The 27,005-nt window shown below is 29.8% G+C and overlaps 1 protein-coding gene across 2 annotated transcripts in view; it reads right to left on the bottom strand.

Annotated features, from left to right (window-relative positions):
• LOC145263086 (uncharacterized) overlaps window positions 1–27,005 on the bottom strand; it is a 69,674-nt gene that overhangs the window by 38,077 nt on the left and 4,592 nt on the right. For both annotated transcript variants that reach the window (XM_080119964.1, XM_080119965.1), the window contains exons 2-3: window positions 10,814–11,295; window positions 8,047–8,177 (exon numbers count right to left, since the gene is read on the bottom strand). In XM_080119964.1, coding sequence (XP_079976090.1) covers window positions 8,047–8,177; window positions 10,814–11,295 — 613 coding nt within the window. The remainder of the gene's footprint in view (window positions 1–8,046; window positions 8,178–10,813; window positions 11,296–27,005) is intronic.

The raw sequence follows: 27,005 nt of genomic DNA, 5'->3' as shown, positions 1-27,005 counted from the left end.
AGGTGTAGTTTTGATTATTAAAGAGGCATAGATTATTTTTATTTATTATGTTTTCTATTTCTTTTCCTTTTTTATTTGTTTCTTTATTTCCCCATATTACATTGTGACTGTTGAGATCTCCTAGTAGAAAAAAGGGTTTAGGGAGTTGTTTTATTAATTGAGTTATCTCAGTTTCGTTGATTGTATCTTTTGGAGGGATGTATATTGAGCAAAGTGTTATAGTTCTATGTAGAGTCACTGAAACTGCAATTGCTTGCAAGTTTGTGTTTATATTTATTTGTCTTTGAGGGATTTCATTCTTCACAAGTATTGATGTGCCTCCAGAAGCTCTGTCCGTATCTTTATTTATGTAGTTGTAAGATGTGTAGTGTTTTATGTTGATGGTATTATTTTCTTTCAGAAAGGTCTCCTGTAGACAGACAAGTGCTGGGCTCATATTTGTTATTAATAATGTGAGTTCATTTTGGTTTGCTTTTATCCCTCTGATATTCCATTGTAATATTTTGTTCATCATTTGGAATTGTGTTCAACTTCCATCGTCTCCAATTCCTCAAATCTATTTTCTGTCGGAGTCCCTGTTCGAGATATAGATCGGGATCTTTCTTTTCCTGTTTTTGTTTGTTTTTTTTTTTTTGTCTGGGGGGATTTTTGATTCTTTTCTGGCTTGTGATGTGTTTGATGGTTGTTCGGTTGTTTTTGTAGAAATGGTTTGTGGTTTTGTTTCTTTTTGTGGTTCAGTAGTGTCTTTACTTAATATTATCCTTGGATCGGTTGCAGACATTGCATTATTCATTTTCCTCATTTCTTCTAATAGTTCTCTCATTTCCTTTATTAGTTTGCTTAGGACATCAATTTTCTTGTCAGTTGTATCCGTTACATGTATATGACCATTTTGATTGTTGATTGGATTAGTTTTTTTTGTTGCATCTGCATATGTTTTAGTTTCGATGATTTTCCTGGCCTCTGGGTAGGATATATTCTTTATATGTTTTAGTTTGGTCACTTCTTTTTCTCTTTTCCATATTTCGCAATATCTAGAGCCAGCGCCATGGTTTCCCAGGCAGTTGGCACACTTGAAATCTTTTCTGCAGTCAATGTGTGGGCCACTTTCTCCACATCTTCCACACACTGGTAATCGTGTGCACCGATCTTGATGGTGTCCAAACTTCTGGCACTTGAAGCATTGGAGGGGGTTTGGAATATAAATTTCTACATTTATTTTCATATATCCGACTTTCACTTCTTTGGGTATGGTGAGGGAATCGAAAGTTAGTATATATGTATTGGTATCGATTTTCTCACCGTTTTTTTTAATTTGAACTCTGCGAACATCTAACACATTCTGTTTCTGTAAGTTTGTCCGGATTTCCTCCAAGGGACAAAGTGCAAGTTCGTGGCTTTTCACTACTCCTTTGCAGGTATTTAGGGTTGGATGTCTGTAGCATTTGACTTTGATGTTTTCAAATAATTTTAGTTTCAATATTTCTTTAGTTTGTTCTTCGTTATGGGTTTCTATTAGTAGGCTGCCATTAAATTGTTTTTTAATAGACTTTGGTTTTAGAGTTTTAAGATTTTTTTCAATTTTAAAAGGTGATAGTTTGCTCAAAGGAGTTTCCTCCATTGATTCTATTACTACGAATGTTGAGTTCCTTGGTTTTATCGTCTCTTCGTCAGAGCTACTGATGTCAGAGACATCAGAGTGGGTTCTCTTTGGGTGGTTGGGTGGTTTTTGGGAGGAATAAGCCATATATTTTGTTTTCTTTTTTCGTCATCTTTGTTCCCCACCCACCTCGGAGTCCTATTTGGGAAGAGCCTGGGGGGAAACCCATTCGCCCAGCCTCTACAGGGATACAATGATGATATAACCGACTTTGGTGGTATCATAATGATTATCTGTTCTCTCTTGATATTGCTATGGGATCTGTAGCAATCCTGAGGGGTTTACAGCCTCGTCATCGATATTCACACCTAATCGATTGACCCTCAGCCACCGCTTTCCATCATATATTAGGGAGTAGGGTTATTTGTGGGAGAGGGGGGATGTGTTGTATTAGTAGTGGGTTTTTGGAATGGGCAATATATGGTGGGGCTTGGCGTGACTGGCCGATTGGTCGGATCGGGCCTCTCCGACCGCCCGTCTAATCGAAGTAAGGGCCAAAGTAATGTGTTGCGGTGCCTAAACTTCTATGTATCCTGGTTTAGGTTCGCTCAATCACCAGGATCACGTCCTAAGACTTTACAGGTAGCAACCCACGGCTAACTGGTTGCCCCATTGAGGGATTTTTACCCTCTGCAGGGGGACAGTCGGTTTGTTCTCATGCCCTACCGACAGGGCAAAAAAATAAATAAATAAATAGATAATTTAATAGAATATATTTGTTTTCTTTTTCTTTCTTTTTTTGTTGTTTCTTTTCCTTTTTAAAATCTGTTTCTATTTAACCCATAGTTGGGACCCTAACAGGTACTACCACTCCGGGTCAGGGTGGACCTGGGAGCAATGGCAATTAAGAGGTGGCTCCACACTCCCCAAGCCCGTAAGCTGGACCTCACCATCGGATGTAGTTTAAGGTCATATCCAGGACCGGGAGTAAGGTAGGAAAAAATAAAATAAAAAGGGGGGGGGGGGGAATAGGCTGTTGTTTTTGTTTTTGGTTTTGCAGAACATAATTAAGTTTTACAAAAAAGATCAGAAAACAAAAAAAACGTCAATGTAGGTGCATTTCGTCTCAGGAAGCCACAGGGCAGCCTGATCTGGTAGCACCAGGAGATCGATTGAAGATCGATTGTGAAAATGTGATTTTAAAGAACAAATAATTGATAGTTTGGTAATTAGCTCCACTTCAGGAATTGTGGTAGAAAAGTGGAAGAAATTGAAAGATACATTGTTAGCGGTAACAGACTAGATTACTGAGTGGATGAAAAGGCTTTCGAAACAGGATGATATGGTGGCGGAATTAGGAAGCCAAGAAATTTATAAAAGATGCAAAAATGGAGTGAGTGAAAGAAAGGTTTGGTGTATGTATTTAATGATAAAAAGCAAGCATGAAATTGTTGAAGATGCCCCTCCATGGGATTAATGGACTATCTCATGACGTCACTTCCTCTAGTGATGCCACTTCCAGTATCGAGACTGGTGCCCGGCAGTCTAAGATTGGTACACGATGAAACCGGTCGTGTGCAAACGCCTACCGTTGAGGAATGGTAATTTATGTGAATACATGTTCGTTTCTAAAAATCCTGTGTTCCTTTCGTTTATTACCATTTAACCCCATAACAGAAATGCAATCTACAAAAACTACAGTGGAAACTGAAAAAAATAAATTTCTCAAGATATATATATATATATATATATTTATATAAAATGGGTTAAGAAATGCAAACGAAAGAAAGATGTATATTTAAATAAGGGAGTAGTCACCAACAATGTGTATTTTTTAACATTATTTTATTATTCTGTGTCTTGGTTTTTCATTGAGAATTATGTTTGGATCATTGTAATAATGTTTTTAAGTCATTGAAATCGTTTTTACACGTGTTTCAGACGTTCTGTGATGCGTCCTCGTCAGAAAATTTCTACTCCCTTATTTAAATATATATATATATATATATATATATATATATATATACCTAGTTAAAGGTATTTAAGAGTAATAACTAATGAATTTAAAGGTATTCAAGAGTAATAACTAATGAATTTAAAGAGGTTATTAAGTGTGCTCAATAAAAGAAGGGTAAGATATATTTGTATTAATATAAACAAATTTACATTGTTGCGACACTGGACATGCTAATGTTTCGGACAAATGGTCGGTTAAAACCAGAAGTCCTCTTCAGATGACTTAATAGATGTTTTTTTTTCTTCTGTGGAAAACAAACATTTATTAAGTTGCCTGACGGGAACTTTTTTCTTCTTTTTTTTTTTTTTACGAAGGATTCACCATTTATCAAGGCTCGGAGGCCATTCAAGGATAAGGGTTAATGAGTGTACAGTAATTAATGGCATAATATTGTAGTAATCATTGGTAGTGGAAATTGTGTAAATTGGATTACTTAAGGGTATGGCTCACCAAGAACTTGTTAACATTGGACTTGAAGACCATATTGTAGTCAGCTGGAAAGCAGGAAAAAAAAAACAGAGTTCCACAGGCATACAGTTCTAAGAAAGAAACTTTGTTCATGGAATCTATGTTTAGGTTTAGGCAGAGATAAGGAATGAGGGAAATTATTGATAGTGGTTTCAGCTAGACGAGTATTTTTCGCGAAAGTTTGGCAAGGGGAGACCATAGATTGGAGCTCAGACGAGCATTTGCTATTAAAATAATGATAAAGCAGAGACAGGCTCGCAACGTCTTTTCTGTGGGAAAGAGGTGGCAGGGAAGAAAAAAGGGCATCCCCCCCGACTAGGCTATGGAGTCTATTTTGAACTCTGTCAAGGCAGGATAAGGTCTTTCTAGCAGCTCCTGCCCAGATGTGGTAACAGTACTCTATCCTTGGATGTACTTGGCTCTTATACAGGTAGAGAATTGCATCAGCAGTGAAACATTTACTGGAGCGGTAGAATGATCCCACCATTTTTCCAGCGACCTTGGAAACAGATTTTTTTTTTCTTTTTTACATGGAGGTCACGACTTATTAAGGCTCAGAAGCCACTTGGGGATAAGGGTTATTGCGTGTACAGTAATCAATGGGATAGTATCATAGTAATCGTTAGTTTGGTTTGGTTGTTTTGTTTTGCGGCATATCAGCCCTTTTCAGGTTATTTAATGCCGAATCTGGTGATTTTGAAGAACGATTTTTTAATATAGTGTATTTGTTTTTAAGTCGTATTCTAGTTAACCCATAGTTGGGACCCTAACAGGTACTACCACTCCGGGTCAGAGTGGACCTGGGAGCAATGGCAATTAAAGGGTGGCTCCACACTCCCTAAGGCCTGCAAGCTGGGGCCTCACCATCGGATATAGTTTAAGGTCATATCCAGGACCAGTAATCATTGGTATTGGAGATTTGATAAAAGTGTCTTACTTAAGGAGGCGGTTCATCAAAAATTTGTTTAGGTTGGACTTGAAGACATCCAAGTTGTAGTCAGGTGGGAAACAGGCAAACAGAAGAGAGTTCCACAGGCATGCACTTCTAAGAAAAATTTGATGTATGTGTTCCAATTAATCAACAACACAAGAGAGATGTTTGGAAATGCCATCATAAAACCATGTTAAATAATGAGTCTGCAAGGGACTAGGAAAATTTAGAAACTACAAAAGTAGTATCTGGTCACATGATAAGAATTAGGAAAAACATGGCAAGTCTTTAGTAAGATAAAGAAGGGTAAGGTTGCAGAAATACTGAAAGCTGTGTATGAAACAGGCATTGAGATGATCACAGACTCTGGATAATAAAAGAATAGATTGTTTAGAAAGACTGAAATCTTGGTACAATAATAATACATTGGAACCCTACACCAGTAAATGGAGATTATGTTAACATGTATGAATTTTGGTGAGGGTTACAAAAGTACATGTAAGGGTAATCTGGCAGCTAACGGGAATAGACCCAGTTCAGCCAGTGCGATTGAGACGAGAGGTTCAAAGGTTACCTCTCCAGACAAAACACACTAGAAACACAGGTGTCGGATGATATTACAAAGATTACATCATGTGCGGAAAACAGAACAGAGTTTCAAAGCAGTCGGAGCCAGGAAGCGACATGCGTTCGAAGATGTAAAGAGAATCTGAATGAACGTCACCCTGACGATGCCGTCTGCATCTCCTAATCCCGAAATAGGTTGGTTGTTGGCTGGTTGTTTTTGTTTTACGGCATATCAACCCTTTTCAGGTTATTTAATGCCAAATTAAAAGATTTTGAAGAAAAATTTTTTAATAGAATATATTTGTTGCTTTCAAGTCGGTTTCTATTTAATCCATTGTTGGGACCCTAACAGGTACTACCACTCCGGGTCAGAGTGGACCTGGGAGCAGTGGCAATTAAATGGTGGCTCCACACTCCCCAAAGCCCGCAAGCTGGAGCCTCACCACTGGATATAGTTTAAGGTCATATCCAGGACCCCCGAAATAGGAAAAACAAATAAGGAATTAATTTTAACTTCTCTTTTGGTCTCTCTCCTTCTGTGAACAAACTTTGTCTCCCCAATAAAATCTTTGAAACTGCAACAAGTCTCCATTATTTCTATGCATGAGTAGATTGGTTTTGAGTTAACAGAAGACCACAACCACCAGAATATTAGTCTATCTTTATTACTTCCTCCGCTTCCCCCTATCAACTGTTGCTGATACTTCTACTGTTCTACATCTACTTATTAAGAACTCTCATTTATTCTTTCAATGTGACTAAACCAATGAAGTCTCCTGTTCTGCACACCTCTCCCTACACTGTCCTGATTTAATTTCCCTCTGAGAGGTCATCTAAGTTTGTGTCTAACACATACACTACACATCCATGGTATTATTCTCATATCATTTCCCTCCATGTAATACATATTGCCAACCCTCACTGGCCAGATTTCACATCGACACGCCGTCACACTGCGCACACCTGCCTGGTAGACTCTTCCCTTGTATTTTTCTTTTTTTTTCATAAAGGTGTGCATCAGTCATTCATTTCAAATGAATCAGATGATTGTTGGCATTTTTTTCTTTGATATCTTTCTAGTTAGAATTATTTCTAGAAAGACATTAGATACTTATGGAATGGACCATATGAAAGTTGCGAGCATCTCTAAGTGAAAGTGTTTCGGTGAAATGAAGTATATTCGAACAGATTTTCAGTCCTTGTTACCCATTTAGCTACTGTCACCTCCCTATAAAATGTATGTGGGGAGGGGGTTAAACATCCCAAGGAGGAGCCATGAGTTAAAGATTGGGAAGCTCTGTTCACTAGTATCAAAATGATTCAATTCTACATCAATGACCTCCCTAAACACATACTTAAATCATTCATTGACATCTATGCTGATGACACAACCATCTACGGCAACACGTCAAAGGCTGTAAATGACAAAGTTCTCTCTGATTCTCTCTCCTCTGATCTCGAGCGCGTGGTTCAGTGGGGGAAGACGTGGCTGGTTACCTTTAATGCATTTAAAACCAAACTCCTATCCTTATATCATCAACGCTCTGATCCCCATCTGGCATCAATTGGGATCGATGGCTCTCGTCTGGGAGAGGCCCCGTGTTTTGACAAGCTTCTGGGTTTGACCTTTACTCCTGATCTGAAATGGAACACGTAAATCAAGTCTGTTGCCAAGGTCGCTGGAAAGATGGTGGGACCCTTCTACCGCTCCAGAAGATATCTCACTACTGATGCAATTCTCTATCTATATAAAAGCCAAGTACGTCAAAGGATGGAATACTGCTGCCATATCTGGGTAGGAGCTGCTAAAAACAGCCTATCCTGCCTTGACAGAGTACAAAATAGACTTCGTGGCTTAGTGGGGATGCCCTTTTCTCTACCCTGCAACATCTCTCCCACAGAAGAGACGTTGTGAGCCTATCCTTGTTTTATCATTATTTCCATGGCAGGTGCTCGTCTGAGCTCCAATCTCTGGTCCCCCCTCGCCAATCTTTCACGAAAAACACCCGTCTAGCTGAATCCACTGTGAAAAATTTCCTCCACTCTTTATCTGTGCCTAAATCAAAACGTGGATTCCATGAACAAAGCTTCTTTCTTAGAACTGCACGCCTGTGGAACTCTGTTCCGTCTGCCTGCTTCCCACCGGACTACAACTTGGATGTCTTCAAGTCCAATGTTAACAAATTCCTAATGAACCGCCCCCTTAAGTAAACACTTCATCAAATGCAATAACCCTTATCCCTGAGTGGCTTCTGGGCCTTGATAAGTGGTGACCACTGTGTAAAAAAAAAAAAAGATTCTAATAGACTTCTATGAAAAGGAAGTTAGTCTTTTTTTTTCTACTATGACTCTGGTTCATGTTACATTTATGCATTCAAATAAGAGGTTATCACTCATTTTTCTGGTAGAATTGCAACAAATGGTGTCAAAAAAAAAAATGAATAAAAAAAATAACGCTGTTACCTAAAAGAGACGTCTTTTTCGTCTGTATATGATCCACTAGAATTCTGACATCTTTCTGGTGAACTTTCTTGAGGTTGGCAATAGCAGTGCGGTATTTTTTTTTGGTTGATTCACAGCTTTGTTTATGCTCTCTGGAAAAAAACAAGAATAATTTTCCTTGAATAAAATAGCTTTCAAATCTAAAGAATGATGTCATACATTAAACAGGATTAATGATGTATAGCAATTTTTGAAAGAAAAAATTAGCCAGAGTGTTCAATTATAAAGGTAAAAGTCTAATTAATTGGGATATTTACATTTCAAACTTTGTCATGCATATGGTTTCTTTTTATCAAAATGTTATAAGGGACATAACTACGTATTGAACCGGATACGAAACAGGATATAAAAGAGCTACCATTTTAAGGTAGGGCGTCTTGTCTTGTTTGCAACCTTGCATCCTACCAGTCTCGCATCTTACACTCTACAAGTGTACTCCGGTTAACCAAGCTTCCCAGGGACGAGCTTTTAGCTCTCACACGCTAAGTTCCTTTTCCTTTACCTTCATTTACATTTATCTAACTTCAAAAGCAAGTAGCCATTTTGTATTTGTATTATTGTGAAGTACTAATAAACCTTTTTTTATTACGCATTCCACTCGGCATATTTTGTCATATTATTATATACCGTTGAACAGGATAACACACAAAAAACAATGACAATTTATTGGTGACTTTTTAGCAAGTTTGAAATTACAAATTTTGGGCAGAGATGAATTTTCAACTGCAAAGTTGCAAGAAAGAAATTAATTGCATTACTTGTTTTGATTGGACTATTGCTCTCATTTTGAGTGTTATTTATGCAACGTTTTGGTCGGTGTAGCCTCCGACCTTCATCAAGCATGTTGGTTGCCATCTTGGAAAAGAAAGAAGAAAAGTTACTGACTCCATAGATGATTTTGTATTCTCAGAGTTGTTTTTGTTTTCTTTGCTTTGGTTTTGTATGTGTGAAAAAAAAAAAAATTGTTGACAAGGGGAGGTAACTTTAATGCGATTATCTCCCTTTTATTGTTGAAATTTTAAGGAAGGGTTGTACAATTTTTGTTTTTCTTTATAATTAGAGGTTCTCATATACTGCTGATATCTATGCTTGGTCTGCTCAGTAATTTTTCATTTTTTAGCATATGTGCCGCTTCTTTGAGTTGTCTAAAAAAGAAATTAATTGTCATTTTTTGATAAAGGAAACTTCAGATACAACTATGCAACTACACTATAATAGGGAAATTTAAAATCTTTCATATTGAATTTAAAGGCAACCCAAAGGTTTTAAAATAATCTACCACACTCAGACATTACCTATCCAGGATCCGCATCTGTAATTTTGTTGTATAGCTGGGGTCTTTTTATTAGTTAGTATGAGAACATTCATATTGATGAGGGAAGAGATACGTTTATACGTTTTACGGGTGTTTCTTCTTATAACATATATAGACTGAGAGAGGGAGGTGATCAGTTCTTATAACACATGAGAGGAGACAGTCATTACTTATGATGGAGAGAAACATTACTTACGATGAGTTATTCAAAGTTCATTAAAGATGATTACACATTACCTTTGTTTGGTAGAAAGGCGACACAAAGACGGCAGTTACAAAAATATGAGATGTTCTTTTATTCCATTAGACCGGTCGAAATGATGATGACATCCAGGAATTCAAAGTCGACTACACGATTAAAACTTTCTCCCTCGCTTCCAAAGGGACCCTCCTCTGACCATGTCAGCTCTGTCTCCTATCTTCGTCTCCAACTCTGTCCTTCTCATCTTCGACTCTAGCTCCTATATTGAGAACTCGTTTCTGCCATGATGTCATACGTGTGTCCAAAAACGTGCTCGACTCACGTGGCCTGAACATACGTGGTTCGCACATGTTTCCAAACCATTTCTGCAGACAAAGAATTCTTACTAACCTATTTTTTGACCTAACCTATTTTTCAGCATATTTAAATTGCATTGTTCCTTATTTTCTCTGACCTTATTTTAATCCAGTTTTCATAAAAATAATTGAACAATTAAAATTACTTTTACAACAACATATCTACTATTTTATGTGAAACTGAACAATGCAAAATTCCACATTTCATTTCTGAACCTTGCTTACAAAGTTCGAATCTCGGTCTAATGTTTTTCTTACAAGAAAAGCGAAACCTTTTCTTGTAACAATTTTATTAAAAAAACAAATCTACCACTTTCAGACATGACCATACTCTGGATCTGTGATTTTATGAAAAGAAAATAAATCTACCACACTCAGACATGACCTATGCAGGATCTGCATTTTTAATTTCACACTTAGAGAGGACATACCCAGGATTTGCATTGGTGATTTCATTAAAATAAAAAAAAAACTACTGCACTCAGACATGTCCTACTCAGGATCTGCATCTGTGATTTCATAAAAAAAAAATCTGCCACACTCAGACATGACCTACCTAGGATCCACATCTGTATTTTAATTAAAAGAAAAAAAATAATGTACCACACACAGACATGAGTTACCTAGAATCCACATATTTAATAATAAAAAAAAACTCTACTGCCCTTGAACTTGACGTACCTAGGATCCACATCTGTGATTTCATTAAAAAAAAAAATATATATCTACCACACTCGGACATGACCTCTTCTAGATCAGCATCTCTAATTTTATTAAGCAAACAAAATCTACCACACTCAGACATGAACTACCCAGGATCCGCATCTGTGATTTATTAAAAAAAATTGTATTTACCTGATCATTTTCTCCCGCGCGAGGCACTCATTTTTTAGTTCCATGTACTGATCATTTAATGAGTCGATTTTTTCCGTCACCTCCAACTTGGCGGCTTCGTAAAGATTAGCGTTCTTCTCCATTGTATCAAGTTTTATTGCACTCAGCTCTTCGTTATGCTTATTACATAAGCGTACAAATGCCAAGAGGTCATCGTGCTTCAACTGCATTGTTTTCAATTGGTCGGTCAATTTGGTCACTTTCTTTGCAGAATCTTTCAGCTTTTTCTCTGCCTCATCACGAGCCTTTGTCAACTCTTTATGTTCTTCGTCAAGTCGGAGGCATTTGGCATCCGTATCTTCCTTACTCTGTTTTAGAATCATGAACAGCTGAATCTGTTCGTCCAACCGAGAATTAAGCAATTCCAAGTTTTCAGTTTCTATAAACTTTGAAGAATCATTGGGCGTTTCAGATTGGACGGGTACCGAACTTTCATTTCCTGACTGGAAATATTTAGAATAAACAAAATCAGAAATATTCAGTCATAGAAATCGTATAAATCATCTGTAAAACATCAAATCTGTAATGAGATTGTCCCTGGGTGGGTGGAGTAATTTATATTTCTCTTAGTCTATTTGTCTGTCTATCCATTTTACTTTTTCTAGGAAACTACTTGACTGATTTGGCTGAAATTCTGTATAGATCTTTGTTATAATAACATGGAGCAAACTAATTATTATGGTATCCATTCAATTCAGTTAGGAATTAATAGGGATTAGTTACTACAATACGGCATTTACTTGAGAAATTTTCTCAGAAACTACTGAGCTGATCTAGCTGAAATTCTGTATTGACCTTTGTTATAAGGTGAAATGAATTAAGTATTATGGTATCTGTTTGATGCAAAGTTAGGAATTAATAATGATCAATAGGGATTAGTTACTACAATACCACATTTACTCTGCAAGTTTTTTGAGAAACTACTGAGTCGATCTGGCTAAAATTTTGTCTGAACCTTTATTATGATGAGGTGCAGCTAACTAAGTATCATGGCAACCATTTGATGCATGGTAAGGGATTACTAGGGATGAATAGGGATTACTAGGGATTAGCAGTTAATGCAAAAATTAGCACATATATAATCATATTCCACATTTAAATTGTCATAAGACATTTAATCTAAGTCAATGAGCCATAACTTTTGTCTGTTTTTAACAGGCTAAAAAAATCTTATAATAATAATAATGACTATCAGAATGCGTGGAAATTCCACGGTAATGTAAAATTTTCAAAATACATAAATAAAATGAACAAAAAACAAAATAAAACAAATGTTGACAAATTTAAAACCATTTATTTAGCAAATTCTTTTTAACTGTTCAAAGCTAAAAATAATTAATTTAAAAAATTTACATTTTTTTTTCAATGAAAATTCAACACACAATACATTTTTTGTTTGTTTTTTCCTGAATGATTTTTTATATCTATTAAAAAGAAACAGATGCCAATTCATTTGCACATTTTTTTTTTAATTTTAAAAAGAAACAATAATAAAAAAAAAACAGTCTCTTCTTAACATGACTTTTTTTTTAATTATAAAATAAAATAGCCAATTTGAAACTTTCAAAGCATATCTGAGAAAATTGACCAAGTCCTATCTGCTTATCCTTCAGCTAACATTCACGTATGTGGAGACTTCAATGTTCACAATGTCGAATGGTTGACCCACTCAAACAAGACCGATGATGAGGGGAGGTGCTGTCATGATTTCTCCATTGCCTATGTCCTCACTCAGATTGTTCACGAACCCACCCGTGTGCCCGACAATGACGGCCAGTATGCGAGCCTACTAGACCTTTTTCTCACAACTTGCCCTGAACTATGTTCAGTTTCTGTTCTGTCGCCTCTTGGATCTTCCGACGACTCTGTTGTATCAATTAAGATAAAAATGAAATGTAATAAGTCCCCAGATGTACCTCTCCATTGTACAGTATATCGATACACTAAGGCTGACTGGGATAGCTTCCGTACATTTATATCTGATCTACCTCTGCATTCCATGTTTAAAAAGGATGTGTCCTCTATAGTATTAGACCTGACGGAATGGTTAATTGTAGGTATTGACCGTTTCATACCCTCAAAAAAGTTTCAGCAAAAACCTAACAGCCAGCCATGGTTCTCTCCAGAATGTGCTGCTGCCATTGCGCACAGAAATCACTTTTTCCACTGTTTCCAACGTAATAGATGTATGGAAACTAAAGCCGCTTTCAGGACTGCCAGCAACCATTGTAAGAAAGTAATAAAGAATGCAAGAGAGTTGTATGCTCAATCTGTTAAGTCCAAAGTAGCTGAGCAGCGGCTTGGTTCCCACCAATTTTGGCAAATAGCAAACAGAATCCTGAACAGAAGCGTGTGCTCCATCCCAACTATTATCAATAGACCTGAGGTAATCTCGTCAGCATCAGATAAAGCCAAACTCTTTGTCAAGAACTTTGCAGCTAATTCTACCCTTTGCGATCAAGGCCACCAACCCCCAATATTTCCTCCTGTATCAGAAAACACACTATGTGATATACGTATATCTGTACGTGATGTTGCCAAGCTAATCAAAAACCTTGATTCCAGTAAAGCAACTGGCCCTGACGGTATTCCAATTATAGTACTCAAAAAACTTCAACCTGAACTAGCGCCCATACTTACAAAACTGTTTAAACGTTGTCTTAAGGAGAATAGTTTCCCATCTCCCTGGAAAATTTCATCAGTATGCCCTGTATTTAAGAATTCAGGTGATCGCTCATCCCCCTCTCAGTACAGGCCAATAAGTCTCCTGTGCGTCATGAGTAAGTTGCTGGAATCTGTGTTAAATACAGAAGTAATCAACCATCTCAACAAAAATAACCTTCTTAGTGACACTCAATATGGTTTCCGTTCTGCTAGATCTACAGCAGATGTGCTTACAGTTATATCTCATAGGATTAGCAAATCTCTCGACGGAGGCAACCTTTCTAGGGCAATTGCTCTTGACATATCTAAAGCCTTTGATAGGGTATGGCATAAAGGTTTACTTCATAAGATCTCTAGCTATGGTATTGCTGGAAATGTCTTCTCAATTATTAAATCATTTCTTTCTGATAGGTTCATAAGAGTAGTAGTTGAGGGGCAAAAATCAGAAGCTCACAGTATTAATGCCGGTGTCCCTCAGGGGTCCATCCTGGGCCTAACTCTTTTCCTGATCTACATTAATGATCTTCCAAATCACATCCTTACATCATTTGTAGACATTTATGCTGACGACACTACCATTTATGGTAGCACATCTAAGACAGTAACCGACCAAGTTCTCTCCAATTCTCTCCCCTCTGATCTTGAGAACGTAGTACAATGGGGTAAGGAGTGGCTGGTTACTTTTAATGCATCTAAAACCAAGCTTCTCTCTTTACATCATCAACATTCTGATCCACATCTGGCATCAACTGAAATGAATGGCTCTCGTCTTCAGGAGGCCTCAAGTTTTGACAAGCTTCTTGGCTTGACCATTACTCCTGATCTTAAATGGAACACGTACATCAAATCTGTTGCCAAGGCCGCTGGAAAAATGGTGGGATCTTTCTATCGATCCGGTAGATATCTCACTGCTGATGCTATTCTCTATCTATATAAGAGCCAGGTATGTCCAAGGATGGAATACTGTTGCCACATTTGGGCAGGAGCTGCTAGAAAGGACTTGTCCTGCCTTGATAGAGTTCAAAATAGACTTCGTAGCCTCGTAGGAGATGTCCTTTTCTCTTCCTTGCAACCTCTATCTCACAGAAGAGATGTTGCGAGTTTGTCTCTGATGTATCGTTATTTTCATGGAAAGTGTTTGACTGAGCTTCAATCTATGGTCCCCCCTCACCAAACTTTCACAAGAAACACTCGTCTAGCTGTAAACACTATCAATAATTCCCCCCACTCTTTATCTGTGCCTAAACCTAAACGTAGATTCCATGAACAAAGCTTCTTTCTTAGAACTGCACGCCTGTGGAATTGTCTTCCGTTTTCCTGCTTTCCGGCTGACTACAATATGGTTGTCTTCAAGTCTAACGTAAATAAGTTCTTGATGAGCCGTTCCATATAAGTTATCAAATTTACCAAATTTTCATTACTAATGATTACTATATTGTCCAATTTCTACTGTACACTCTTTAACCCTTATCCTTGAGTGGCCTCTTGGCCTTGATAATGTGGTGATGCCTATGTAAAAAAAAAAAAAAAAAAACTGTAAACAGACAGACATGTTTTTTTTTTGAAAACTTTTGGAGAGGAAATGGTTTTAATGATTTTTAACAAATAAAGAGTGACTATAAAGGGAGGCAATTCGCTTCTCACTAATTAACGTTTGGATGATGATGTTTTCTTTTGTGACACTGGACGTCGAATAAGTAAATTAATATTTGGACAATTTGTGTTGACTGTAGCAATGACGAGAAGTTAAATTTGGAATTTGATTACGAATGTATTTTTGAAATTTGAATTTTGGCATCTTGTAAGTTGTCATTTGAATTGAAAAGTAAACATCAATTGTTGTTTCGTATCAAGAATATGTGAAAACAAAAACAATTTGAAGACAACAGAAAAGGAAAATAAATTATCATTCACAGATTTGTTAATAACTCACACTGGTCAGTGGTTTGTGTCAGTCATATATAATACTAGCAGATGTACCGGGCATTACTCAGTATCAGTATATGTGTAACATTAAATTATTTTAAAAAAATCAAAAAGAAACTGAGACATGTACACGTGAGTATTGTTTTTTTGTAAACAGATCACTTCTTAGTAATTGTTGCAAAACGGCCGAAACGTTGTGACTATAACAACCAAGATGAGGAAGTCAGTCCGTCAATCTCAATCAAGTTCACTTCTTGTAAAAAAAAAAAAAAAAAAAAAAAAATTGAACCAAAACGTAAAGACAGTGAGCCAAATGCGATAGCCATTAGGCCAGCTTGCCACCATCTTAAAAAAGTGTTTTCAAACCTACTTATTCGTAACATAAGGAAGCTGTCATGTGAATGATTTGCGCATGCGCAGTCATGAAACAGTTGACAAACAGATAAAAACTGATAACTGCCAAGCAGTAACTTTTCAATCTTGACCACTTTGTAGCCCTTTTATCTGGATGTAAACCAATTAAAAAGTTTTCTACACATCTGAATACCCTATATACCAAATTTTAAGTCTGTAGATCAAAAATTCGTTGAGTATATAGGTTGAGGATTGTCCTCACACACATAGAAACACACACACACATTCTCACTTTTATCGATAAATAGATTGTCCATTAATTTAAACATTCAGGGCAGATAACTCTTAGATATTTCTATCTGCGTTATATTCTGTTAACTTTGATTTAGGGTTGTTAACTTTGAAAAGTTAAATTTTAATTGATGGAGTTCCTTGTTTTCTTTTTATCTTACACCATATATATATATCTATAATATAAAGCTGAACGTCTGTGTGTGTGTCTGATCACGAATAGGCTCCTATATGGTTGACTATTATAGAAAACTGATCACATATAATGATAGAAGATGTATCGAGACACAGGAATGGGTATGTTTGATCTGGCATAATGATGAGTCATTAAAATTGTGGGGTCTGCGTACACGCCTGGTCCACAAAGTATGGAAATAAAAAATTTTAAAATAACAAAAAAACACGTTTACAAGTGTTTTTGATATAGATGTACATAATAGTTTGATAAGTATGTTTTAACTTAAATAGGGATGGTATAATAAAATTGTGGGGTCTGTGTTCACGCCTGGCCTCCATAGAATAGAAATAAGGACAAACTTTAATAAAGACTTTTCATATCTATCTGTGTAAGTATACTTTGATAATTATGTTTCAGTTTGAAGAAATATGGTATAATAAAATTATGGGGTGTTCATTCGCACCTGACCTCAATAGAATGGAAATATGTCATAAAGTTTAACAAGGTTTTTTAATATAGATCCACAGAATATTGTGATAAATGTTTCAGTGTTTTAAGGGTTTATCTATTTTATTTTTACTCTCAGCATATTTTGCTTTGGTTTTGATACCCCCCAAATTCGAAGCTATCTCTTTACAACCCTTCCTTTTCATAACCTATCGTACTTTCATAAATCAGATTCCATTTTCTGTAGGCTGTTTTTGAACCCAGTCAACGACGGGTACTTTTGCTAGTATATATATATATATATATATATATATATATATATATATATATATTCAATATATTGAATACATTTTTGTACATGGCTTGGGGTTGCATCACAAGTCACTGGCGGGGCTCAAGTCCCATGAAAGACAGAAACACTGAAATTAGTTTTTTTTTTTTTTTGAGACGCTCTCATACATGAATATCGACGGGAGAGTCCATCATATATTAAAAATATTTAAATGAAACTAAAAAATTAGCATCTCATTAATGGGAATTAGGAATAGCTATTGATGAGAACAACACATGGTTTTATTATTTGTGGTTTACTATTATTCTCTTACTTTCATAAATGATAACTTACCGTTGACCAATGGATTTAATTAAACTTTAGACATTTTTTGTTATAATATTTTAGAAATAATATCTCCTCATGCTTTGTTTAATATATATATATATATTTTAATTTTTTACTTTCAACTATAATTTTAATATATATATATATATTTTAATTTTTTACTTTCAACTATAATTTTAATATATATATATATATATTTTAATTTTTTACTTTCAACTATAATTTTAATATATATATATATATGTATATTTTAATTTTTTACTTTCAACTATAATTTTAATATATATATATATATATATATTAATTTTTTACTTTCAACTATAATTTTAATATATATATATATATTTTAATTTTTTACTTTCAACTATAATTTTAATTTTTTACTTTCAACTATAATTTTAATATATATATATATATTTTAATTTTTTACTTTCAACTATAATTTTAATATATATATATATTTTAATTTTTTACTTTCAACTATAATTTTAATATATATGTATATTTTAATTTTTTACTTTCAACTATAATTTTAATATATATATATATATTTTAATTTTTTACTTTCAACTATAATTTTAATATATATATATATATTTTAATTTTTTACTTTCAACTATAATTTTAATATATATATATATATATTTTAATTTTTTACTTTCAACTATAATTTTAATATATATGTATATATTTTAATTTTTTACTTTCAACTATAATTTTAATATATATATATATATTTTAATTTTTTACTTTCAACTATAATTTTAATATATATATATTTTAATTTTTTACTTTCAACTATAATTTTAATTTTTTACTTTCAACTATAATTTTAATATATATATATATTTTAATTTTTTACTTTCAACTATAATTTTAATATATATATATTTTAATTTTTTACTTTCAACTATAATTTTAATATATATATATATTTTAATTTTTTACTTTCAACTATAATTTTAATATATATATATATATTTTAATTTTTTACTTTCAACTATAATTTTAATATATATATATTTTAATTTTTTTACTTTCAACTATAATTTTAATATATATATATATTTTAATTTTTTACTTTCAACTATAATTTTTATATATATATATATATTTTAATTTTTTACTTTCAACTATAATTTTAATATATATGTATATTTTAATTTTTTACTTTCAACTATAATTTTAATATATATATATATTTTAATTTTTTACTTTCAACTCTAATTTTAATATATATGTATATTTTAATTTTTTACTTTCAACTATAATTTTAATATATATATATATTTTAATTTTTTACTTTCAACTATAATTTTAATATATATGTATATTTTAATTTTTTACTTTCAACTATAATTTTAATATATATGTATATTTTAATTTTTTACTTTCAACTATAATTTTAATATATATATATATATATATTTTAATTTTTTTACTTTCAACTATAATTTTAATATATATATATATATATTTTAATTTTTTACTTTCAACTAAAATTTTAATATATATATATATATATTTTAATTTTTTACTTTCAACTATAATTTTAATATATATATATATATTTTAATTTTTTACTTTCAACTATAATTTTAATATATATGTATATTTTTTAATTTTTTACTTTCAACTATAATTTTAATATATATGTATATATTTTAATTTTTTACTTTCAACTATAATTTTAATATATATATATATTTTAATTTTTTACTTTCAACTATAATTTTAATATATATATATATATATTTTAATTTTTTACTTTCAACTAAAATTTTAATATATATATATATATTTTAATTTTTTACTTTCAACTATAATTTTAATATATATGTATATTTTTTAATTTTTTACTTTCAACTATAGTTTTAATATATATATATATTTTAATTTTTTACTTTCAACTATAATTTTAATATATATGTATATTTTAATTTTTTACTTTCAACTATAGTTTTAATATATATATATATTTTAATTTTTTACTTTCAACTATAATTTTAATATATATATATATTTTAATTTTTTACTTTCAACTATAATTTTAATATATATATATATTTTAATTATATACTTTCAACTATAATTTTAATATATATGTATATTTTAATTTTTTACTTTCAACTATAATTTTAATATATATATATATATATATATATATATATATATATTAATTTTTTACTTTCAACTATAATTTTAATATATATGTATATTTTAATTTTTTACTTTCAACTATAATTTTAATATATATGTATATTTTAATTTTTTACTTTCAACTATAATTTTAATATATATATATATATTTTAATTTTTTACTTTCAACTATAATTTTAATATATATATATATTTTAATTTTTTACTTTCAACTATAATTTTAATATATATATATTTTTTAATTTTTTACTTTCAACTATAATTTTTATATATATATATATATTTTAATTTTTTACTTTCAACTATAATTTTAATATATATGTATATTTTAATTTTTTACTTTCAACTATAATTTTAATATATATATATATATATATATATTTTAATTTCTTACTTTCAACTATAATTTTAATATATATATATATATTTTAATTTTTTACTTTCAACTATAATTTTAATATATATATATATATTTCAATTTTTTACTTTCAACTATAATTTTAATATATATATATATATACTTTAAATTTTTACTTTCGACTATAATTTTAATATATATATATACTTTAATTTTTTACTTTCAACTATAATTTTAATATATATATATATATATTTTAATTTTTTACTTTCAACTATAATTTTATATATATATATATTTTAATTTTTTACTTTCAACTATAATTTTAATATATATATATTTACATTTTTTACTTTCAACTATAATTTTAATATATATATATATTTTAATTTTTTACTTTCAACTATAATTTTAATATATATATATATTTTAATTTTTTACTTTCAACTATAATTTTAATATATATATATATATTTTAATTTTTTACTTTCAACTATAATTTTAATATATATATATATATTTTAATTTTTTACTTTCAACTATAATTTTAATATATATATATATATATTTTAATGTTTTACTTTCAACTATAATTTTAATATATATATATATATATTTTAATTTTTTACTTTCAACTATAATTTTAATATATATATATATTTTAATTTTTTACTTTCAACTATAATTTTAATATATATATATATTTTTTAATTTTTTACTTTCAACTATAATTTTAATATATATATATATTTTAATTTTTTACTTTCAACTATAATTTTAATATATATATATATTTTAATTTTTTACTTTCAACTATAATTTTAATATATATATATATATATTAATTTTTTACTTTCAACTACAATTTTAATATATATATATATTTTAATTTTTTACTTTCAACTATGATTTTAATATATATATATATATTTTAATTTTTTACTTTCAACTATAATTTTAATATATATATATATTTTAATTTTTTACTTTCAACTATAATTTTAATATATATATATATTTTAATTTTTTACTTTCAACTATAATTTTAATATATATATATATATTTTAATTTTTTACTTTCAACTATAATTTTAATATATATATATATTTTAATTTTTTACTTTCAACTATAATTTTAATATATATATATATTTTAATTTTTTACTTTCAACTATAATTTTAATATATATATATATATATATATATATATATATATATATATTTTTTAATTTTTTACTTTCAACTATAATTTTAATATATATATATATTTTATTTTTTTACTTTCAACTATAATTTTAATATATATATATATATTTTATTTTTTTACTTTCAACTATAATTTTAATATATATATATATTTTAATTTTTTACTTTCAACTATAATTTTAATATATATATATATTTTAATTTTTTACTTTCAACTATAATTTTAATATATATATATATTTTAATTTTTTACTTTCAACTATAATTTTAATATATATATATATTTTAATTTTTTACTTTCAACTATAATTTTAATATATATATATATTTTAATTTTTTACTTTCAACTATAATTTTAATATATATATATATATATATTTTAATTTTTTACTTTCAACTATTATTTTAATATATATATACTTTTATTTTTTACTTTCAACTATAATTTTAATATATATATATATATATTTTAATTTTTTACTTTCAACTATAATTTTAATATATATATATATATATTTTAATTTTTTACTTTCAAGTATAATTTTAATATATATATATATTTTAATTTTTTACTTTCAACTATAATTTTAATATATATATATATTTTAATTTTTTACTTTCAACTATAATTTTAATATATATATATATATATTAATTTTTTACTTTCAACTATAATTTTAATATATATATATATATATATTTTAATTTTTTATTTTCAACTATAATTTTAATATATATATATATATATATATTTTAATTTTTTATTTTCAACTATAATTTTAATATATATATATATATTTTAATTTTTTACTTTCAACTATAATTTTAATATATATATATATATATTTTAATTTTTTACTTTCAACTATAATTTTAATATATATATATATATTTTAATTTTTTACCTTCAACTATAATTTTAATATATATATATATATTTTAATTTTTTACTTTCAACTATAATTTTAATATATATATATATATATTTTAATTTTTTACTTTCAACTATAATTTTAATATATATATATATTTTAATTTTTTACTTTCAACTATAATTTTAATATATATATATATATTTTAATTTTTTACTTTCAACTATAATTTTAATATATATATATTTTAATTTTTTACTTTCAACTATAATTTTAATATATATATATATATTTTAATTTTTTACTTTCAACTATTATTTTAATATATATATATACTTTAATTTTTTACTTTCAACTATAATTTTTATATATATATATATTTTAATTTTTTACTTTCAACTATAATTTTAATATATATGTATATTTTAATTTTTTACTTTCAACTAGAACCTAAATAAAAAATCTCAAAAGTATAAGGTTAACTCTTTCCCAATATCAAACATGGCGACTTATGCACCTGAAGACGGTTGGAACTTACATCGACCGATACGTTGTGCAAATAATACTCAAGATGAGAAAAATAGTCTGATTAATCCAAATAATCCAAATAATTCAAATAATCCAAATAATTCAAATAATCCAAATAATTCAAATAATCCAAATAATAGTCTGATTAATCAAAAAAATTCAAATAATCCAAATAATCCAAATAATAGTCTGATTAATCCAAATAATTCAAATAATCCAATACAAATAATCCAAATAATTCAAATAATCAAATACAAATAATCCAAATAATTCAAATAATCCAAATAATTCAAATAATCCAAATAATAGTCTGATTAATTCAAATAATCCAAATAATAGTCTGATTAATCCAAATAATCCAAATAATTAAAAAAATCCAATACAAATAATCCAAATAATTCAAATAATCCAAATAATAGTCTGATTAATCCAAATAATCCAAATAATTCAAATAATCCAATACAAATAATCCAAATAATTCAAATAATCCAAATAATTAAAAAAAATCAATACAAATAATCCAAATAATTCAAATAATCCAAATAATTCAAATAATCCAAATAATAGTCTGATTAATCCAAATAATCCAAATAATTAAAAAAATCCAATACAAATAATCCAAATAATTCAAATAATCCAAATAATAGTCTGATTAATCCAAATAATCCAATACAAATAATCCAAATAATTAAAATAATCCAAATAATTAAAAAAATCCAATACAAATAATCCAAATAATTCAAATAATCCAATTAATTCAAATAATCCAAATAATAGTCTGATTAATCCAAATAATCCAAATAATTCAAATAATCCAATACAAGTAATCCAAATAATCCAAATAATTCAAATAATCCAAATAATTACAAAAAATCCAATACAAATAATCCAAATAATCCAAATAATTCAAATAATCCAAATAATTCAAATAATCCAAATAATAGTCTGATTAATCCAAATAATAGTCTGATTAATCAAAATAATCCAAATAATAGTCTGATTAATCCAAATAATCCAAATAATTCAAATAATAAAAATAATTCAAATAGTCCAAATAATAGTCTGATTAATCCAAATAATCCAAATAATTCAAATAATCCAATACAAATAATCCAAATAATAGTCTGATTAATCCAAATAATCCAAATAATTAAAAAAAATCCAATACAAATAATCCAAATAATTCAAATAATCCAAATAATAGTCTGATTAATCCAAATAATCCAAATAATTCAAATAATCCAATACAAATAATCCAAATAATTCAAATAATCCAAATAATTCAAAAAATCCAATACAAATAATCCAAATAATTCAAATAATCCAAATAATTCAAATAATCCAAATAATAGTCTGATTAATCCAAATAATCCAAATAATTCAAATAATCCAAATAATAGTCTGATTAATCCAAATAATCCAAATAATTCAAATAATCCAAATAATTCAAATAGTCCAAATAATCCAAATAATAGTCTGATTAATCCAAATAATCCAAATAATTCAAATAATCCAATACAAATAATCCAAATAATCCAAATAATAGTCTGATTAATCCAAATAATCCAATACAAATAATCCAAATAATTCAAATAATTCAAATAATCCAAATAATTCAAATAGTCCAAATAATAGTCTGATTAATCCAAATAATCCAAATAATTCAAATAATCCAATACAAATAATCCAAATAATTCAAATAATCCAAATAATCCAATACAAATAATACAAATAATACAAATAATCCAAATAATTCAAATAATCCAATACAAATAATCCAAATAATTCAAATAATCCAAATAATTCAAATAATCCAAATAATAGTCTGATTAATCCAAAAAATCCAAATAATTCAAATAATACAATCCAAATAATCCAAATAATTCAAATAATCCAAATAATCCAAATAATCCAATTCAAATAATCCAAATAATCCAAATAATTCAAATAATCCAATTCAAATAATCCAAATAATTAAAATAATCCAAATAATAGTCTGATTAATCCAAATAATCCAAATAATTCAAATAATCCAATACAAATAATTCAAATAATCCAAATAATTCAAATAATTCAAATAATCCAAATAATCCAAATAATCAAATAATCCAAATAATCCAAATAATCAGTTTTCATTTAAAAAATTCAGAACTGTAAAAATTATTTACTTAAAGAATTTTGAGATTTGAGCATTCTGTAAAGCCATATTTGCTCCTGTAACACAAAAAGAGGAAGAAAAAAAAAACGTAATAAAAAAAGCAAGTCAGCAAAGTAACTCAGTAACATGCACCAACAGTCTCCAAGGACTCTTGTACAACCGTCTGTCCGCGTTCTCCTTGTGGTCTCTTTTTATGCAGTCGAGCGGCAAGATTTTTCACACAAGCTGCAAGATTTTGCATCATTTTGCAAGACCGTTTAGTTGTAAAAGTTGTGGGTGCCGCCATCTTGATTCTTTCTTTCTCCCCCCAGACAGCTTGATTATCATTATAAATTACAAATATTGAATGTAATCTAAGATATGCGTTCCAAGTTATGTCCTCTGTGCATGAACTCTTCACCGTCTACTTTATAGCATCTAAAAAAAAATTTTTTTTAAAAATGCAATTCTACCCAATTTTCTGTAAAAATTACTTTTGGTACTATTACAGTTTATCGCCAAAAATGAAGACGCCATTTTTTTTTCGGGCACCTGTTGTCAGAATCAGAGGGAGAAATCAGTATTTTAAACTATGATTGAAGAATGAAATAAATAAAAAAAATTAAACTAGATAATGATGACTTCCGGAAAGAACTAATTACTACATGCCTTAGCATAGAATAAACACCTTCAACCTCCCCATGTTAAGAACGGCTTTCGAGGTAGGGGGATGGGATGTTTATTCCGAAATGAAATGAAGAATTTCCCTGTTATTATTTTAGTAAGAACGAATGACTATTTCGGTCAATGTAGGAGGTTGGGAGTGTTTATTCCACAAGGCAATTTCTTATTTTTCAACCTCCCCATGTTAAGAACGGCTTTCAGAATAAACACCCTTTGCAGGTTGGACAATCAGTGCACATTGATCAAAATAGTTATTCGTTCTTACTAAAATAATAACAGGGAAATACCTTTTTTTCTGGTAAAAGCATACCCGAACAAAAATAACAAAAATAAGTGCAGCATGCTCCATTCTACATATAAATATTTCACATCAATTTCATATGTTGTGTCATTTGATTTAATGTTTTAGTGCTGTGTTACTTCTTTTTTTATTTCGTTTTAATTTTCAGTGAATTTTATACAAGTACGCATGGGAAAAAAACAAAGGAATTAACAATTTTATTTCATTTTAGTAAGAAAGATAACAAAATTCATTCGTACTAAAATAATAACAGGGTAAAATAGATATGCATGAAAAAATAAAAGAATTAACAATTTTATTTTAATAAGAAGGATAACGGAATAGTCATTCGTTCTTTTCTGGTGAATGCGTACCTGAAGTAAAATAAACAAACAAAATAATAATATGTTGCAATATTTTGGATATATTTTGAGGTATATATTTAATTGCTGCCCACATCAGCAATATGTGGCACAGGCTCCCCTAAAGGAGGGGCACTCCTGCAATTTAAAAAATTGCCTGAGTAACCCCGTCGGCATTCCCCGGTCGGGGCGCCTCAGGCAGCAAGCAATAAACTTGCCCCACCGGAAAGCCCGGTGGCAAGGCCTGGGAGGGTGGACCTCCTAGGTATTACCCAGGTGGCGTACCTCAGTCCAACAGGTGCTGGTCCGGTTCCCGGCCCCTCACCTGTTAGGCTGAGTGTAAAGTGACGAATCCTTGACTTGTACTACCCTGTCTCCCTGCAGCCAAAGCCGCTAGGAGACACATCCCATCATAACAACATATAATGGGGTATGATCCCACACAGTCGGGCGATTCTATTTATAAACGATGCTGCTAGGAATTGACGAATCAAATTAATTCACGTTCTGCTACCACCCAGAGTTGCTCCATAAATATTAAACCTTTTCTGTAGCAATTTCGCATGCTTTTTCAGTCTCAACACGGTAAGAATATTTTGCTCTGTGGAACTGTCTACTGCAAGCCAGTCACCTCTCAGGACTTGTGTGTAACAACGAACCATCGGAAACTGTTCTGTCTACTGCAAACCAGTCACCTCTCAAAACTTGTTTAGAACAACGAACCATCGGAAACTGTTCTGAAACTAAACATGGCTTACACTTCTAGATAAAATAAAAATAATTTTCATTTCATTTCATTTTCAAGTCTCCAGTCCAGTCTTTAAGTTTGGTGGATGCGGATGATTTTTTTACTGGTGATTTTGCCAGGGTATTCCGGTAGTCATATTTACCGTTAAGTCTATTATCGACGAGAATCCGCAGAAAAAAATAGAAAAACGCGAAAAGGAATTAATTTTACAGCGGCAGGGGGGGGGAGCTCATTCAGGTTCGAAGGGGAAAAGTTCATTCAGGTTCACTTTAAATTGTTAGATGAAAGTACAGAATAATTACAAAACACCCTCCCCTCCTCATGATAAGAATGGCTTTC

Source organism: Euprymna scolopes, chromosome 38 (assembly GCF_053919585.1).
Source record: "Euprymna scolopes isolate OS-2025 chromosome 38, ASM5391958v1, whole genome shotgun sequence".
Classification (NCBI taxonomy): Eukaryota; Metazoa; Mollusca; class Cephalopoda; order Sepiida; family Sepiolidae; genus Euprymna; species Euprymna scolopes.
This window is presented reverse-complemented; position numbering and strand designations above follow the sequence as displayed.